Genomic DNA, 20,384 nt, shown 5'->3' on the forward strand with positions numbered 1-20,384 from the left:
TGAATGCTGTGGTGGTTCCGATGACAACTCTTTGTTTTATGTGTCATCGGCGGTCATTACTTATAATGTAATGCCTAATGTATGGTGTAGTTTTAAAAAATTATAATAAAATAGCACGAAAGTGATTTCTTAAATTCGGATAAATATATATTAAATTATTTATTGTTTACTATTTGTGCCTGCATATTTTGTACCGCTAAAATTACTGGGCTGACGCATTCCAATAGAAAAAAATAAAATACATTACTTATTTCAGAGTGATCACTTTATACAGGGTGATTGGAAATAGGTATAATCTACTTACCGCTTTAGAGTAACTTCTGTCTTCTGAGTAATTCCGAGCGTTTGTAAAGTTTCGTAGTCATATGAAGTAATAAATAACAAACATCTCTTGGAGGTATTTACGGCCCCGCAGTTCTGTCGCTTTTTACAGAAAACAGGCGTGTCACGAATACTCTGTAATAAATCATTTCGGTTGCCTCAGCCTGATGCCTGAAAGCTGCCGAGTTGGCGGGACAGTGTTGGGCGGGCGGGCATGTAGTGCAGTCGTTTCTGTCTCCCGGCCAGATTTGAAGTCCCCTCGGGAATGAATTTGGAACGATAACATAAATTTTGCTTTTACTACTATATTAATATTATCAACTTTACACAACTTTAAAAGACTTTTCTATATAGTTACTTTGCGATGATAAGTTCATATAAGTAATTAATTGGTAAGCATATTATAAGTTATTTGTTATTGTTAAAATAAATTCGTAATTTAAATTTTTTTTTACAGAATTCGCAAAATGGATGATGAAATTGATGAACATTTTATTTATAGATTAAATGATAACGGGTCTGGGCCTAGTCTTCTTGTGAAGGTATGGAGACTTTAAACTTAATTATGAATTAAACTTGTGCGGTGTATAATTTTACAGAAGGCTAGCCTTTTGTGATTTATCCTTGTGTATATTATTGGTTTATAACTTGCACGACGTGATATTAAGCAATTAACATTTATGATTTTATGACAACTTTAAGCCCTAGGTTCATCATTAATTAATCATTTAATGATTATATGGGAACTGTTATTTATAAGCTTAATAACATAAATACTCTTTTTAAATTTATGGACAAGATTTTTAACGACTTTAATAATTTTTTTTTTTCCTATCACATCGCAACCGTTTCCCCGAATCGGTTGCGATGTGATAGGAAAGTAATTTAAAAATTGAGTACTCTCTTATGCTTCGTCTTCGTTTAATTAATTAAATTCTTAATTATCTTTTAAAAGTTATTATCAAATAGCCGATACGAATTTCCGATCATACGAGTATGTTCATAAATGCGTCTTTTTATTTTTAATACGTTAAAGTTACCTGTTCTACTTTTGAATAAACTCCCCCTCGAAATCAAAGAGTGAGTAGGATGTTTTATGTTTTTAAAAAAAAGGTCGAGACAATACGGCGGTAGAGTTGCTGTAAATCAACTATAATTGTATGTTTAATTTATGTGTATATTGTACCCTCTTGTTTAAGTATCTGTTCAATTAGATATTACGTATGGTATTGAGTATGTCTGTATTTCATATTTATGTCACATAGGTGCATACTAAAGGTTGACTGGTAAAAAATACCTATTAGAGATTAAGTCCGCCATTGCAAAATTATGTAAAAAAATAAATAAATAATCCATTATCCCTATCTATAATATTACCAATATTTTTAAATACAAAATCTTGTGTAGTTTAATCACATTACAGATTTACTTAATGTAACCGCCTATTTCCTAATAAATTTGAATGTGTGTTTAAATTTTATTGCTACTTAAAAGGTATGCGCTGAACGGGGCTGGCGTATGTACCAAGGCTACAGCGGCGCTGAGGACAGGTGGAATCTCTGGTGGAGGACCAGCGCTTTCCCGGCTGCTTGTTACAGGGCTCTTGGAGACTGGCAGGTTGTTGTGTGTTTATTTTGTTTTACCATTATTTTTGTTAAATGGACAGATATTAGGTGCTGGATACGGCAGCGTCGGACCAGTTATTGATGCGATCTTTGGGGGAGGTCTATAAGCTGACTTATATGTAAATGTGTATGAGAACCGGGAACTAAGGAACCAAGTGGTGTTTGATTGTAAACTACGCAGGTCGCAGGTTCAAAGCTAACAAGCGCGTCATCGTTATTTTCATCATTTTAGACTTATGGAGACGTCGGATGTCCATTGCTGAACGTAGACAGCAATAAGTTTTCAATGGAATTGTTTAGAAGTAGCTTGCATCCAGTGTTTTTCTGACGGCTTTATTAACATTTGTCTGACTTTGTGTGGGAATCTTTCACTGCGGTCTGTTGTTTCCACTTCAGAATCTGTAGGTCCCTGCGGCCATCTGTTCTACGCGCTATGCTATATAAAGTAACTGACTTTCTTTGGTTTATAGAAACTCGACATTCTGTTAGCTGGCTATCGTAGTGACTACAAGCACATTTTATTAATTGCAACGTCGCCAAACAACATATTCTAGGACCAAAATTTCAAAAGTTATTTAAAATCCACAAATACGAAAGTAAATACTAAGACTGAATTTAATATCGCAGTAGTTTCACAATTGCATTTTGTTATTTTTGTCATTTTACAATTATGATAATTTATCATAAATTCCACTTATTTCAAGGTGAATTTAGATTTGTTGCCATGAATAAAGTTAACGGATGCGCCGCTAGCTGGAAGAGGTACGGAAGGTCATGGAATATTGTTGTAATGGATTATAAAAATTGCGATCGGTTTCCGCCCAGAGGCTTCCGTGCCCATTATACATTAGCCGGCAGAGCTCGTGTAATGTGTAAGCGTTTCGCTATGACTTATGGCATCGTTATTCGACACCGGTACTTGAATCTTATATATGTTATCAACCTTGTGATGTTTCCCATATTAGTAACAAACAACAATCACCCTTTATTTACTTTTTTTAGGTATAGAGTAACTCGATTATTGGCGAAAGGAGTTCAACGTCATAAGTTTTTTTTTTTAACTCAGGGGCGATTAAATTGATTGCACTTTAAATCTGTCATATACGGGAAATACATTCAGGATTCCTAACGACGTTTTCTTTATCTGTTGGAAATTAGCGATGTTATATAAAACGTACAGTGTCTGTTGGGATTTGAATCTGGCACGTATGAATGTTTTTATTAACTGGAATTTCCCTAATCGTATATACAAAAATTCTGGAATTTTATATTATTTCGTGGCTTTGGGTCTTAGTTCATTGTATTATGGGCGACTAAGACATAGGAAGATTATTTTTTTATACTTTTAAATTTTTATTTAAACGCAAAATTAATATATTTAAACAATAATTAATTACCAAAGGTCTGATTTTTCGCACATACACAAATAGGTTTTTAATTTGTAACAATTATCAAGTTAATTCAAGTATATTTATTAAAAAAACGAAGTTCGTCAAAGTGTTGAAAGCAGATGATGCGTATGTTAAAACGCACAAAGAATTGTGATGTGTCGTGTCAATACCAAATGAAAAGAGATGGTGGGTGCCCTAGCATAGTTTTACGACTGCGCTCGTGTTTGACAAGCATTGTTTATTTACGTTTATTTGTATTCCCGTTCCAGTTTATGAATCACATACCAAAAGGAGGATCGATATGCCGGAAGGACAGCTTGTCGCGGCTCTTGCGGTGTATGAGAAGAATATATGGAACTATTTATGACTTTAGGTACGTGCTTGTATACATAAAATATGTAATATTTTAAATACAACCAGTTACAGCGATTATACCATTACAAGAGTTTCATATAATTTCCCCTATAAACAATGTTTTCTCCAATTCTTTATTTTTCAATTATATATTAGAATAATCCTTCTAAAGAATAATCTTTACACTTTTTTAACATTTAAACTAATTTATAAGTGTAGTTAAAATTGAGTTAATACATTACATAAGTACGTTAAATGATGTACGATTATCACTTGCAAATACCATATAACACTTATAGCAGAGAAGGATATTTTATATAAAAATTAATAGAATCGTTCCTGAATCTCGTATCTAGTTATGCGTTTTATGTTTTAAATAAGATTTAAATTAATATCACATACCATACATACATATATTACATTAAGTATTTTATATAATTAACCGTCACCCTTATTTCAGTTATCTTGCACATAATGCATGCTCTAGGGTCAATTGAGCAATGGTAGTTCAGCAGTAGAGGACAGAGACTTGCAATTATAAGGTTTCGGTTTTGATTCCCGGGATGAAATCATATATCATTCAGACTTTGTGAATTAATTATATAGGATTGCTACTGCGTATCAAAATACCACACTACGATTGTTAATTCGCATGCCAAGCATAACTATAATGGTATACACCTATAGATATCTTTGTGGGAGGTCTATACTATACCTTGCAGTGAGCGTCTATCAGTTGAAAAGATAGGCTCAATGCCCGTATCATGAAGATTAATTGTTATCAACATTGAGTTGACTGAGTGTTTATATATCAGGATGTGTTTACATATAAATATTATGTGATTAATTGAGTATGTTATTGAAGATATTTTCTGGTTGATCATATCTCAAAATGCGCCACAACATCTTGGTCGTAACTTTGGCTTATTTATCATATTTGATTAATTTTATTATAGATATTCGTATGCTCGTAAAAAGCTAGACATCTTGCAAGGGAACTGTGAACCGCTAGAATTAAAATAGAGTACACTATTTTCTGAAGTAAATCTAAATAGAGACATTAAAATTTATCTTATACATATCATGCAGCGATTTACCAGGCGTAATGTTGGCGTAGAAACTGGCATTCGATTGTTTTTATAACCCTCCAAAAAGTGTAATTATCCTTTTTCAGAATTGTTTGTTCGATAATACGATACGGAGTAAAGGTAGAATTGAATAAACAATTTTAGTATAAAGTATAAAAATATATATTAAGGTATACACCGTTACGCAATTACGTTAACGACTTTGAAAAGGCTATTCTGGTACGCACATTCATTCATAAATGCGTAAAGTTTATTTTCGTCAAAGTTTAGTTATTGTTATGCATGTTACGAGTTCAGGCCCCCAATTTCCCTTTCGCCGTTACAATGAAATTTGCTCGCAACTGCTTTAATGTATTTCGAACGCAATAGCAGTGATTACGTCGGAAGTAATGATCGAGGCACATAATGCTTTCCGAAGGACTGGTTAAATTGATGTTTTTAATTTCAAGCAGTAAAAACAAACCAAAACAAATGTAGACACGCAAATACCGAAATTTCATCAGGGGCCATAAATTGTAATTTTCCTTTCAAACGGCCCCTGTTGTTTTTTAAACAAATGAATAAATTTGATTTATAAGCGATCGTTTATATGCCATAATTTTCGGTAAAGGATGAACGACTTGACAATTACAATAAACATCGCCGATTGACGTGTAACTGATCGATTTTGATGGCACCACATTCTATCAAATATTCAGTAAAAGAGAAAAGCTTCATATTCCTTTTGTAGAGACTTTTTCTTATTATCAGTCAATAGACGAGCACTACAAGGCAAAGGCCACTTCCAAAAATCGCCACGATGACCGGTGCTGTGCTGCTCGCATACAGCAAATTTACGTGACTTGTACATTCTATTTTATATTAATACACTTAATTTATACATATATAAAAAAATATTGAATTGTTACTTAAAGACATATCATAAGCTTGTGATCGATTCTTACAATTTTTTGTACTTTTAAAAGGTTTTTTAAAATTTTGGTCTAGTAAGGTTTAGTACAACGAACATCACCGCTACACATTCGTTTCAATGATTTGTCCGCAGACGATATTTTAATTTTTTAATTAATTAATTAACGTCATTTACATAATAAATTTATGCGATCTAATATTAAACGAACAATTAATATAATTAAAAAATGGCCGATTTCTTTGATAGGTAAATGGTTTTTTAAAGAATAACAAAAAAATTTTGCATATCAACTAACAGATGAGAGTAACTGTCGCTGTCACTTTCGATTTACAATAACGTTTTGTATTACATATGGTAAACCGCTTATAAGCGGCAATTCTATTCATTTTGCTAGTCTAAAATGTTAGAGGGACCGGAAAGTAATGTCACTTTCTTTATTTAAATTCATACGACTACATTTTTTAACAAGTCTTTATTTCTAATTAACAATATATTCACCTTTTGCCATATAGTACACAAATTTTCAACGCTGGAGCGGTAAAAATCAATCGATTTTTTTGTAAAATATATCCACAGAAACCACATTAATTTCCAGTCCCCCTAATATGATATGTTTTTTCTACTAAAGAAATAGCTGGAAGACAGTTGTAAAATGTTTTAAAGCGGAGTGATCACAATAGACGGGTATTTTTTAAGGTTAGCAGAAAATATTTGATGATGAGAATATATCTATATTCTCACATATCTAGAGTACTTGTACACTCTCTCGATTCAGAGCAAAAATACATTGAGCTGAATTATGTTAATTTATTTTTGTATTTGTTGATTGTCCTGGCGTGTATAATACTGGATTCAGAAGTCAATCGCCCCACGTCATCGGCGATTTGAATGAAGCTATGCGACCCGTTGCGTGGCGCACGGCATTACCTAGCTTCACATTTATAGCAATAGGTACATTGTAAAAAGATGACGTACATTTTTTTTAAATAGCCTCGTTGAAATGCTGTTATTCAAGTGACATTGCATGGCCAAAATGACGATATTATTTTAAGCGTGCAACAATGCATTTATAAATAGCATACAATTTAAATACTTAATACTTTTAAAAAAACATTCATAGTTTCCTTCTCATTTGTATGTTTCAAAAACATGTTTTATATTTTCACAACTGTATATTTAACAACAAGCATTATCTAGAAATATTAATAATTAAATGATCATATTCCTAATATTAATTATAATTTTAGTATAACGTCAATCAGTCAACTTTACCACGTTTTCATAATACCGCAGTAAAATTAAATTCGTGGTGGTCTCCATTGCAGATCTATTGCTGTTTAGGTCAATATCACCGCGGCGCTTTATACCACCGAGCCATGTTCGATGGTATTGTTTTTAGATTTTTGGGCTTTGTATATAGTTAAATTATTCGCCGAATAATACTAATGTCATGTCTCAGATAAAATGTATTTACAGTAAGTAGCCCATCGCATATTATTCTTTACGCCTGCTGAGCTTCATTTCCGTTAAGCTGTCTACAAATGATTCTCTGTGATAAATTTGCTTGTATAAAAATGTAGACTGCCGCCGATTGGACAAAAAGATATTTAAATTCACAGTAAAGGTACAACTATCTGATCAGCTGATCGAGATAACATTTTTATTTAATATTTTTTTGTCATTTTTCTGTGGACAAAATATTTTAATTTTCATTATATATCACTGATGTACTAAGAAAAGTGACTTGATATGCTGACCGAAATATATTAGTGTAACAATAGACGTTAAGGAAATCTATGGGGAAGGACTATGTTCTGCAATAGATGTCCTGTGGCTGAGATGATTATCCTCATCTTTAAGTGGTCTTATCGTTAAGAGCAATCTTTTTTACAACATATACACAAAGGACTAGTACTATACTAGTAGGAAATGTCTCGAAATATTTTTAAAAAATATTTATGCAGTTATATTAAAAAAAAAAAAAAAAAACTAAATGTGACGAGCGTGCGAATAGATAACAAAAAACTGTTTCTGTAATTTAAAAGCTAATCATTAAATTCATTGTATAAAATTGATCCATCGTTTAGAAATTATTGAAGTATTTAAATCAAAACCATTTTTAGATTATGATTCATAGAAACAGTTTAAAACAATTCCGTTAAACAAAGCGCGACTGCAGTAGCGGCTCCGATGAAATTAAATTAGCAAACTTTGTTCGCGACGTTCAAAGGTCATATTAAAAACTGTTCCGGACCGAGTGAGAGGTGAAAGTTCAGGGTAATATTAAATTATCATTTGGAATATTAATGAATCGTGCCTTCATTGCAATTACTCCAAGTGGTACCGGATCGCGTGACGCTCCCAAAAGAAAGATCCGATGCCGTTGTTTTGCCGCGTTTGAGACATTAACTTGATGGCGCCGTTTCGATATTTCGATTCTGAATTTATTTCAACGAATCGCCGATGGATGCTTTTTTAATAATTTAAAAGGGATTAAGTTAACCGATAACCTTTATTCATCTACTTGTTATTCCATAGTTGTAATCTTTTAATAAACTGGAAAATTGTACATGCGTGTGTATGTCTGTATAGTGTACAAGTAAATGTATGTCTGTATATTTGGCATTAATTTTGTATTGTATATATATTGCATTATAAACTATCCCGTGTAAGTTGACTACTTCTAATTGTCCTCTTTTTTCATACTATGGTTGTCTGTAGTAATTGCCTCGAGTGATAGACAGTCCGTTGTATTTTTTTGAGATATTATTACTCTATGGGTTTCGGTTGATGTTACGTATATATTAAAGAATATGTAATAAATAAAAATGGAATACGTAAATTATAGTTGCCAAACTAATTATTGCAGTGTCCAAAATTATACATCCATTAGAGATGGAAACGTATGAGAAAACGTTCTCCTGTAATATTTAATAAATTTCTGGTGTACATTGTTTAGCTATATGCCAGTACTTTTAATTAACAATCGGTTAGTAAGACGTTCACTGCTAGACAGGGTCTTTCCCAGGAGATTTACAACAGAAACTGATTTAAGCGGCCTGCTTCTATCGTCTTCCAACGACATTGACAAGGACATCTGTCTAGATTGTTGAGCCATATATATACTTCAAAAATTAGAATGGGTAAAAGAAAGAGAAGGTACTAATATTTTTCGTTGTTAATGTTTCAGCCCACCGTGTTTTCATTTGCCGCTAGAGTATGCTAAGTTAGTTTCGGAGTGCTCTCGGCTTCGGCGAGCCGAAGAAGGTTCTACGTCAAACGTCGTGTGGATACATAAACCTGTAGCACAAAGTCAGGGGCGCGGGATATTTTTATTTCGGGTAATTAATTCATCCATGCATTCATTAAACGCCTATACGAATATAGACTGTATTGTAGGAATTATTTTTATGTACCATTGTTTATATAAAATAAAGAACAAAACTGGTCTATTTTGCTAGCGTTATGTATATAATATTTTAAATTTAATACTTAGTTTTAAATGATCACTTGTACAGTAAATAGTAGTAATACTCTTTATTGTATGAGTTATCACAAATTAATCTTAATAAAAATTTATAGTAGCAATTATAATATTTTTTTTGCAATCTCTGGGCCAATGTCCGGCAGACGACATTACGACGATGAAATGATAATGAAGATAATTTTATAAGAAACGGAAAGAAGAGTTATAATAGCTAAAAAAAGGACAGAGGGTTTATTCAATGATAGTATGAAAATAGTAGAACAAGTAGCAGTTAGTTGATGTGTACAATATACGAGACAGATGACATTGTGTTTCTATATTTTCAGAGTGTATGTGAGATGCGATGTGGTGCTGCTGCAGTGGTACAGCGATACATTGAGCGTCCACTGCTAATAGCCGGGTACAAGTTCGATTTGCGATTGTATGTTTGTGTACCGGGCTATCGCCCTCTTACGGCGTATATGTACGCCGAGGGCCTAGCTAGATTTGGTAAGGATATGAAATTTGTTCTAACAACTCACTGTGCCTGTAGTTTTTAAATAGGAAACGACCACAACTTTAAAATTATATATTACCCTATTTATATAAATTAATATGAATCCGCGAATTTTTCGGTAAGCCGAAAATATGTCAGCCAATTCGATTAGTTTTTTCTTATTTTCGTAAGGCATGAGGAAAGCTCTTGTTAAGACAATTTTTAATTTTATAATGTTACGTGGATAATAGTATGATCATTTTTGTATTTCTCGAAACCGTATGTACACAGCAGTCAAACATTTAAGGTTAAGAAAAAAAGCGTATTAGGGTGTTACGCACAAAAAATCTTGTAAGAATGAAGTTTTACAGTGTACGAAATAGAAAGCCAGTTTTGTAAATAATCGTCGTTTATCACTAAAGTTTTAAATCAATTAATAAAGTTATGAATCTTTAAAATTACTTTTTCAAAATGGTTTGACCAGTTAATTTAAAAATTGTCATTTTTTGTATGTAGAACATGAAATAAAAAATTAATGCTTATTCGATTTACTTTGATGTTTCAGGAACCGACAAGTATACGCTATCAGATATTCATAATCCTTATAGACATTTAACTAATTCGTCTCTAAATAAAACTGGGCCACGATATGCCGAGTGCAAGGATAGAATTGGAAGCGGTAAGCGAGATAATAGCCTATTTTAATTAAATTTACATTTCGGTACAAACATTGATACGTTGATAAAGTAAAACTATTTAAAGTTCAAAATAATATAATTAGGTTGTAAATGGACGTTGAAGCAAGTGCGACGAGCGCTGGTTGGAAGGTGGGGTGCATCAGAGTGGCTTGTGTGGCAGCGGATCAGGGCCCTTGTCACGCTTACACTGTTGGCGCAGGCTGCGGGCACTCCGCCTGCGAGGAATTGTTTCGAGTTTTATGGATTTGATGTGCTCCTTGACGACTCTATGAAGCCTTGGTTACTGGAGGTGATATATATTCTTTTTATTACAGCATTTTTTTTTTTCGCAAAAGGCCTTACATTGTATTTACAGTCGAAAATGTGTTCCCCAAAAGATAAAGATTAAATCACACTTTGATGATTACAATCCGCGTCTAGTGGACAAAAAACATATATTATGTTTAAGTATTATGGATATTTATATGGATCATCTATATGAACACTTATGTAATCATTTATGTATTCCAAATCCTTTTTAAAAAAAATCCTGTGCTATATGTACGTTTAAGTGTCGAATGTCTTTTTTTTGTAGCATTAACGATTTGTTAAACCTTGATAATGATACTAATTAATACCGTTGGTAGTCAATGACACGTGGCAGACAATATAATGTTAATGGCCCAACGTGGTCTTTCACTTCGGGCCTTATTGGCCAGCTAGCATCATTTAAACAGCAGCGGAGAGGGCTATGATAGCGACTTTTCTATGAGATAGAAACAGGAATGAGGAGATTTGCAGACGAATGAAAGTATCAGACGCCCAGCGGGTTGGCAGCGGTTGAAGTGGCAGTGGGGGGTAAGATAACGTGCAGAACAGATGACCGCTGGGGTCTAGCGGTTTTGAAGTGGTGACCACGGACCGGCAAGCGCAACGAAGATCGTCTACCCTCTAGATGGATAGGCGACCTTGTTAAGGTTGTTGGAAGTTGCAAGTCATCTCAAACCGGTCTTATAGGAAACCTATGGACTATGTAAAACAGTGGATGTTCTTCATCTGAATTTATGATGAATTATAATTTATTTATTATAATTTACAGGTGAACCTTTCTCCGGCGTTAGCTGCAGATTGCGAAGCAGATGTGCTGGTGAAGCAGCCAATGTTGCACGAGCTGTTTGACCTGCTGGGCTTACCGATGCGTCATACGGGCCTCTCGCTATTGCAAGGAGCACCAACACCGGTGACGAACAGGTAATATGTACTTTTAAGACTCATTTATGAGACTAGGATCTTTGTCCGTCATCGTAATAAAGCTAGAAGCGAAATTTAATATTTGCCATCTATTTCTAAAAGATATTATAACCGTGCATAGTGAAAAAGTTTCATTAATCTTGTTTGGTTATTATAAAATATGTTTTTAGTGTTCTCGTAATCATCATCGTCACTATTTAAGCCTTTAGATGTCCACTGCTGGGCAAGGCCTCCCCTATAGATTTTCGTTGAGACCGGTTGAAAGCCGCCTGTACTTAGTGTTTTCCGACGACCTGAACAGGGTCATCGGTCCATCTTGTGAGTGGGTGTTCTACTTGCCGATCCATAGTGAATGAATAAAAAAATAATTTTAAATTTGACATGTTACGCCTCTAAAGCAAAAAAAAACACAATATATATAAAAAATAGTTTAGAGTAAAGAGCGCAGGTGTTGCTAACAATGTTGCGCTAATAACTACTAATTTTGCAATGCATTAGTCTCTTTAACGTCTCGCTTTTATAGGTGGATCGTACATATTTTCTATATAGTGAACAAATGATTTCGGGGGAGGGTTTAATTTGAACGGTAATGTTAAACCGAATTTAAGTTACAAATCAAATCGACAAGTAAGCCGATCTTGGCGGAAAATACGGCATCTTTGCATTCCTCAAACCCCATAACTCTATGAATGCCAACTAGTAAATAAAACCTTTTTTTTAACACACACATATGACAGTACTGACAATAGTAATAAAAATTTAATTTGATGAAAATATAATAGGACATTTACCGTATAGTATTGAGGGTGTGTAGATGTATTATTGAAATCGTTATTATCATCATCGATACATTAATGATATCAACAACTTGACGCCCGCTGTCTAGTGTCACATCGTAGATATCACCTCAAAAAATCGCCACCACGAACCGGACTTGCGCTGCCTGTATCCATAGACTGACCTTGACTATATCATCGGCTACAGGGCGACCCTTTCATTGAAGAAATAATTTTTCTTAAATGAAATCAATTAATGTTAATGTACTTCTTTGTAGCTGTAGTTCGGAGGAGGAGGGCGGGACGACCCGGGCAGAGCCGGCCCGTGTGGTAACCGCGAGCGCTCGCCGCGGTGCGCGTTGGCGGAGGCGGCGTGCGATCCCTTTGCACCCCGTGACACTGCAACCGCCTTTGCCTGACAAATGCATGGTAGATAATTCATATACCTAAGATAAGGAATATATATACAAACAAATAATCTATTGCTATAAATAAATATAGGCGCATTCGCAGCAATTTCGGACACGGTTATGCACACAGAAAAAAATCTAAAAGTATTCTCCGTAATTCCTCTAAAAACTGTTGTCATCCGATCACCAAACGATACCAAGTCGGTAATATGCTTCAATCAAATTATTATATTAAATTAAACTACAATTGGCAACAATATGCTTAATAAAACTTGCTTGTTCTTCCGTTTTTATGTGGATTAGATGACATTGCCTCTGTTCAAAATCTTACACTAGGTTCAAGAAATATCAAAACATAAACAAGTTAGTTTATAATTGCAAATGAATAACTTGTTTCCGATATTTTTATTCTCTTTATAATTGCCGCAAAAATAAAAGAAATGATAATGAAAAAAATTATAAGACTTAAAATGAGACAAAATCGAAAGTTTTTCTGTTAATACTAAAAAGCTTAGCATAATTTAAAAATAAAGTAGAATGAAAATAATTCTATAATAAATAATGTAATGATTAAAGAGCATAATAGTTTGCGACTTATTTTGATGTGATCGAGAGAGCGTTCAAGAGAAAATTAAATCAGCTAAAGCATTTTTAAACCGAAGGCTGCATCGCGTATCATAATTATAAGGTAAAAAAATGTCGTTAATCGAAAATTTTCTGTTTTTTAAAGGATTACAGTGAGAAAAATATTGCATTTGGGCGGCTATGTAAGCCGTCATCCGAGACTAGTTCAGAAACCTCAGATACTCAGGTAACAGTTTTTCAAATAATACTTTACATTTTATTAAACACAAAAAATTACCAAATAACGTTGAAACGTGATCCGAAATCTTGAAAGTATTGCAAAAGTATTACGCTGTTCACGAAGAAGGATGGTGAGCTCACATAAAGTTTACAACTATATAGTACGGGCAGCAATGACATACCATAAACTTTATGATATTTTAATTAGGTGCCAATAGTAAAACATACGCTTACATAAGTTGTGCAAAACATTGTATAGATTCAAATAATTTTGCTTATGGTGAGCGTACACAGTTTTGAAGAAAAATATATTTAAAGAAAATTATATTTAAGGGGTTCTCGACGTGAAATTTATTATTAACCAGATCATGTGAGATAATAGAGCATTTTATACTTTAATACATAGATATTTTAATTTCATTTTAATGAATACATAATTTAAAACACAAAAAGTCTTTAAGCATCCTATTCTTGAAAGTGTTTCCAGTATCTCCAAAAATGTCGAACTATTATTTAATTAAATAATGGGTGTTGCATATTTTGAAAAACCAGTGACGTAAATAGTAAGGTGATATTTTAGTTAGTTAATTTTTCTATGGACAGTGCATACGTCTATAAGATAGAATGTTCAGAAAGCGTCTTTTACTAGATTAAAAAAAAAAATTAACGAATGTTTGTGTGCTACGTATAATATATTGTAAATAGTTGATGCGTTCGCCTCCAGCATTTTTTTTAAGTTCATTAAAAATGTTATTTTTATATACTTTAAAAAAAAACGTAAATTATATTAATTATATATGACATGTAGTTAGATAGAAGTAAACTATTTACACAGTTTTATAATATAAAATTTAGTTTTCCGAATTCTGTGCTAGCTGTAAACAGATACTATGTATATGAATTTAACAAAGAAATATACCAATTGAATATATAGTCCCACTGTATTTCTTTCGCCTGTTATTCTTAAGAATGAGAAATTTATCATTCAAACAGGCGGTCGACTTAATTTGATTTCATAAGAAGTGTAATGCATTGTAAGTTGGATAAAAGAATTTAAAATTTGAATATATTATTCACCGCTTTTATGGACAAGGGTCTTTTTTGTTAAATATTATAAGCCACTATGTAAGTAAATTGATGTAATGTAGGCAACCTCGGGCATGGCCACGTCAGGGGTGGATTGTGGTGAGGAAAGTTGGCGCGGCGGGTATGCGACGGCCGCGAGTCGCCGGCGCATGCTGACAGCGAGTTCGTGGGGCAACGGCGTGTGCTGGCATCGCGCGCCAGCTCGACTCGGACACTGGGTGCGGATTTATCCGCACACGCTTCCTGATGACGAACAAGTAAGTAATATTCGTCATTTCAGTCGTAGGATGTCTTCTGCTGATCCAGCCCATAGATTTACGGTCTATTAACCGGTTGAAAGCGAATTCCATCCAGTATTTTCTTGTAGCATTAACATGGTCATTTGTCCACCTTGTGGGTAGACGTCTAATCTATATAAATAAAATATAGCCTAATGTTTTGCATGGGTAAAAACTCGTGAACGGCTCGACATTTCCGCTAATTTTTTTTATATACCTTTCATTAAGGCACGAGGAAGTTTTGTTGCTGAATAAAAATGGAAAAAAATGCGAGGAAAATAGTAAACATTTTTGAGTGGTGGACGTCGGCAGAATATTTGGCACTAACAGTAATTACAAGACTCCCTTTGGTGTGAGATTTCTATATAATCCAATGTCTACTATGTTCATCGCGGAAAGGATTGGCGCAGAACTGAAAGAACGGAGTGACGGATGTGTATATATATATATATATATATATATATATATATATATATATATTTATAATAGTAAACTTTTTAAAGTCCCTCAAACATTAGTGTTACAATATTTTTATTATGACCCGCAAAAGAGTTCAAAAACCTCTAAGCCTATCATAAAGAAGCCATGAAAAAAATTTACGTAGAGACAAAATTAGGGAACAGATTTCCTTATCTTTTTATTAGTTTACTTCATGGCGTAGTAGATATACTTTATCGGTTAACTTTTAAACATTTCGCAATTTACTCACAATACTTCTTAGTCATAAACTATTTGCGACGCAAATACGAACGGTGAATACCTAGCATAACCAAGGCACAAAAACCTCAATTTTTAAAATTAGATTTACAAATTGAAGCGATAACGCTCATCGGTAATCTTGTTGGTTAGATTAAGTACACGAAGTAATGAACACTTATACAGGATGATAGGTTATAATTCGATGTCAATAAATATATGATACACACTATACAAAAATCAATGGATTCAGAAATAATAAACACCGTAACGATAGCTTAATAAAAAAGCGTTTTCAAAATTAGAATTACTACATCTCTAAATTAATATATACTATCTGTTTTCTAAGACTTTGTTCTGCCAGAAATCATTGGCCTGTCGCATTCCATTAGATAAATAAATTAGTGTGACATACTTCAAAGTGATTACATTGTACACAGGGTGATTGGAAATAAGTGAAAACTTAAAAAAAATTACTTACAAGTATATACGCCTCTTTAAAGCTTTTACACGTGTAACCTAATACACTGCATAATAAATTATAAATTGGAAAGATAACCTTTAGGGATTAATTGTTCATATTTTAGCAGTTCTCAATGGAAGATGCTAGAGAAAGTGTGGCGCATGTATCAAAGTTCCTCCGCGCTGCGAGGGAGGTTGTTAAAGAAAACGGCCGCGATATGAGAGCGCCTCGGGATAGCGGTCGCGACACCGCCTTTGAAGCATTACTGCGTAAGAAGCTCGGCTATGGACCAAACTTCGAAGTGTGGCTTCCTCCGTTCTGATGTGTTCAAACTTTATTACTAAGAGATTAGTAATTTTAAGTAAAGGAATAATAAATGCTGTATGCGCCCATATTGTTGTTTTATTCACCTGTTATTTACTGCAACTTACAAGCACTGCTGTACATGTCTCACTCATAGATTCCCAATAGGACCCGTAGGAAGCGGCCTGCTTCCAGTATCTTCCGACGACTTAAACAATTAATTATTATTTCAAATTAATATGCAAAATTAATTACAGGTAGTTGAATATGACGATTTAAGACTATATGCATGAAGAATATAAATGTAACAAATACTTGAAAAAATCAAAATGGTTGTAAATGCTCGACCGAAGATATTGTAGTTGAAATGGTGGTAATTTTTTTCGAACCTTCCTTTCGTTTGTAATTCTTTTTGCATTTATGTGTGTATTTAAGTGTGTTATACGCTTAAAAAGTAACAAACAGATTTTGTTAGTATATGACATCGGGAAAACCATTTAGATTTATATTTATTCTATCATAATTGACAGTAGAAGATACAGAACTTATTTAATATAATGAAAATGTAAACGACAATTGATTACATTTTGCCGGAAATACTTGAACATAACATAATTATCGTAGTTTCTAAGGCGGCGAATGTAATGCCAATGAGAATTTGTGATAGCAAAGTGTGTGCATTCAAATGTATTAATCCTTATTACTATGGTGAATTAATTAATGCTATAGAGAGTTGAGGTCAAGGCCCTTAATGAGTTTAATTTCAAGCCGACAATCTAGTTATGAACGCAGATGGGTTTCTAGAAATCAATGTATAAACTAAATAAGAGATAACGTGCATTTCTTAGACATTTAGTTTAGCAAGTAAGCTTTATTAAAGATCGTATAAACATCCGACGTTCTATCTTACAATAACAAGTATACAATTCGAGGGACATATGATGAGGCTTTTATCAGTTCTAATTAAGGCTCCGCTCCACCAGTGATTCCGGTCACCATTTTGCATTTGATGTATTAGAAGTTATGCTGCTAGCCGAACTAGGCTTTGTGCAGCTTCATCAAAATTGAGCCCGTGCAAACAGAGGTCCACGGACTAAAAAATTTACGCTGATGATTGTACCCCAGTTACAACGAAGATGTGCACATGCGGAGGAATATAACCGTGTAGGTGTATAGTGTAGTGAGTGAGGTTTGCTGTACGTAGCACGAAGCGAGGACTACTCGGCGGTCGGCAGTGACACGGGTCTCTCCGGACCGCCCTCACTTAAACGCGGGTTAGGCGGGCGCGGCCGCCTGGTCATGTGTATGTGACTGGTAAATGATTTGTGCATCGAGACCAACGGGTATCGATGTGAGGTGCATATCCTGATGTCGAATGCTTTAATGGCGGCGGGACTGCTCACCAGGGTACTTCTTTAGACACACAGAGTCCCAAAATCGACTCTAGGGTAATCGCTCTTGAAAGAATCAGAGGACACGAATCAGCTCTTAATTAATTTACCTACATTTAAACTGTAAAGCTAAATAAAATGTTTTTTTTTTAAGTATTCCGATTTCGAAATTTGATCATAGAATAATTTTCATTGTTTTTCACACAAAACGAAGTGTGTTGATAAAACGATGTAGTACACTGAAGATTTTTGAAAAGAATATTTTGTTTTAGAATATTACAAATATTGTAAGCAGAGCAGTACTAGCTCAGCAGTACAGATCTGAGACTTGCGATTCTCGGCCATGAGTTCGATTTCCAAAAAAAATCTTACACAATTCATACTTTGTGCATTAATTAGATAGGATTGCCATTGCACACAAATAGATTTCAAATAAAAATGATTGCTACAATTCTTTCAAATAATCTTAATGAGCATAAATAAATAAATTTAGTAGCACTATGACGTATGTATTAAGCTTCAATAAATGATTGAAATCATTAGACAAAAATGTGTCACGGTTTTTTTTCAATATTTCCTTGGAACGTTTCCCATGGTATTACCATCCAAGCCTAAAAGGACCACAAATCATAATTTGTGTGAAGCTTATGATTTTGGGTATGTGTTATAATGGATGATAAGAGGTTACCTCTAAATATCGTGAATACTTAATATGGGATAACATAAAGTATATGCAATGTTAAGTGCCGGACGGTAGTTATCGTGGTAAAGTTAATAACAAAGTCAATGTTTTAATTTTCAGCTTCTCTTCTAGTTTGTTTTAATAATTCTCGTAATATTCAGTAAGTTTGTTAAATATTAAAATACTACAATGGCTCCGGGAAAATAACGTATTAAATATCATACCGCCATATCAAATACACGTTGAGCTTGTTACGAAATGTTTTGTGTGTGGTTAATGTTTGTTTAAAAAGTATCACTTGTCCCATTAAAAAGTACCTTCTATTTGTTAAAATTCGTGGTAAGCAGCCCTTTAATACATGAAGTTTGATATTTCTAACTTTATTTAAAACTTTGGGATGGATATCTTTTCAAAAAAATAATTTTCAGCTCTATTTCTTTATCACATTATGTTAATATAAATATAGTTGATCTAATAAGTTTATTGAGTCTCCAGTCTAATAAGTTAATAAATATTGTTCAATAGTTCATTGTATAAGAACAAATAAAAAATATATAATTTTCAACGATATTAATGATGTGTTTTCTAGACTGATGTTATTATATAACATATATTTCAGCTTGACCGCATTGTAAAATTGCTTAATTGAGGAAAATTGTTTATTGTAAGTTAGACACAAATTTTTTAAACATCTGATAGTTTCTTTCTTACCTGGTTAGATGGTGATATACGAGTAAATAACGACGCACCGACAATTGCCTCGTTGATATCTGACGACGTTGTTACGTTGTTACTAGAATATAACAAGATTCTCCGAAACTGTGGCGCCGGAATTTCCAAAATAATGTTAGGTACGTCTGAGTTGCTGACATTGCGATATGTAAAAATCACTACTGAGGCTAATTTTTCGACATTAAAATAATATTGATTAAAATAAAGCAAAATACAAATAAATAATAATTCCGTTTTGTAGAAACTTATTAAACAGATAGATAAATCTGCTGAGTAAATCTCGAGTGCCATGGAAGCCAAGATCAGGTTAAGTTGTTATTAAAGCTATAAGTCTTGCGGCTTCGCCAGTGCGCTGCGGGCGGGACCAGGAGCTGTTATTAAATGCATATTATCCGGTCTCCCGAACTCTGTAGATGGGGATAGATATCCACATATATTATTAGTGTCTCTATGCCTTAGCGTGACCAATATCCTTCCTGTATGTGTTGATATTTGCTTCATCTTCAGAGAGTTAAAAGTGCACTCGGGAATTTGCAAGAAACCAATCTATTTTGAATAAATCGAATTACATATTAAGAATCAAAATAAAAATTGATATGTCTCATGTGATTTTGCCGAAAAATTGCTGATGCAGTAATTTCATGTTAGATTTCGTGCCTTTCGTGATATGTATAACTAATACTAAACTATGCCCGAACTTTGACCTGCAAAAACGCCACACTCTTTTATATCGCCAGGAGTTTGTACATAAAATTTTATTTAGCGTAAATTGCTCATGAAAAAGGTTAGCAATCCTTGAAAACCATTTTCCACTTTTTTCTCATCAATAGAAAGAAAAAAAATGTCCTTAAAAAGTGTTGTAAAAATATTCTTTTTATAACTTACCTCAAAACTTAGGACTAAAGGAATTTTCGGTACTGATGTCATATTTAAAAGCAACAGACGATTTCAAAGCTCAGAGTGTTTATTCAATATCGTAGTTTCTGCAAACACAGTGAACTTGTAACTGACTGGTTTAGAAATTAAGTGCTTTTTGTCCAAGTTAATTTTACTTTGGTAATATAACTTCGAAAAGCTCAGTTAGCTAAGCGTGGCCAGAACATAGGAAGTTATTTCGGAATATTTAATCAGTAATATTAGTAAAATTATTACAACTAAAACTTTTTAGTTACTACCGAAAT

General features: G+C 33.6%; 1 protein-coding gene across 1 annotated transcript; it reads left to right on the plus strand.

Moving 5' to 3' along the window:
* The first annotated feature begins 788 nt into the window (after positions 1–788).
* Positions 789–16,417, plus strand: LOC137931261 (probable tubulin polyglutamylase TTLL2). The gene is made up of 12 exons (XM_068774688.1): positions 789–863; positions 1,816–1,938; positions 3,607–3,710; positions 8,883–9,033; positions 9,506–9,668; positions 10,220–10,333; positions 10,436–10,641; positions 11,431–11,582; positions 12,637–12,787; positions 13,499–13,579; positions 14,721–14,915; positions 16,223–16,417. Exons 1-12 carry the CDS (start codon positions 789–791, stop codon positions 16,415–16,417), a joined length of 1,710 nt encoding a protein of 569 aa, XP_068630789.1.
* The last annotated feature ends 3,967 nt before the right edge of the window (positions 16,418–20,384 follow it).

This window comes from Battus philenor, unplaced genomic scaffold (genome assembly GCF_028537555.1).
Source record: "Battus philenor isolate CCGP_79_NKW_IND1 unplaced genomic scaffold, ilBatPhil1.0.hap1 SCAF_7, whole genome shotgun sequence".
In the NCBI taxonomy this organism is placed as follows: domain Eukaryota; kingdom Metazoa; phylum Arthropoda; class Insecta; order Lepidoptera; family Papilionidae; genus Battus; species Battus philenor.

Excerpts from the sequence above, each read along its gene's own strand:
- LOC137931261 (XM_068774688.1), top strand. The coding sequence starts at position 789 with ATGGATGATGAAATTGATGAACATTTTATTTATAGATTAAATGATAAC. Across the intron at positions 864-1,815 it reads GGCCTAGTCTTCTTGTGAAG|GTATGCGCTGAACGGGGCTG; the intron begins GTATGGAGACTT and ends GCTACTTAAAAG. Across the intron at positions 13,580-14,720 it reads CAGAAACCTCAGATACTCAG|GCAACCTCGGGCATGGCCAC; the intron begins GTAACAGTTTTT and ends GATGTAATGTAG.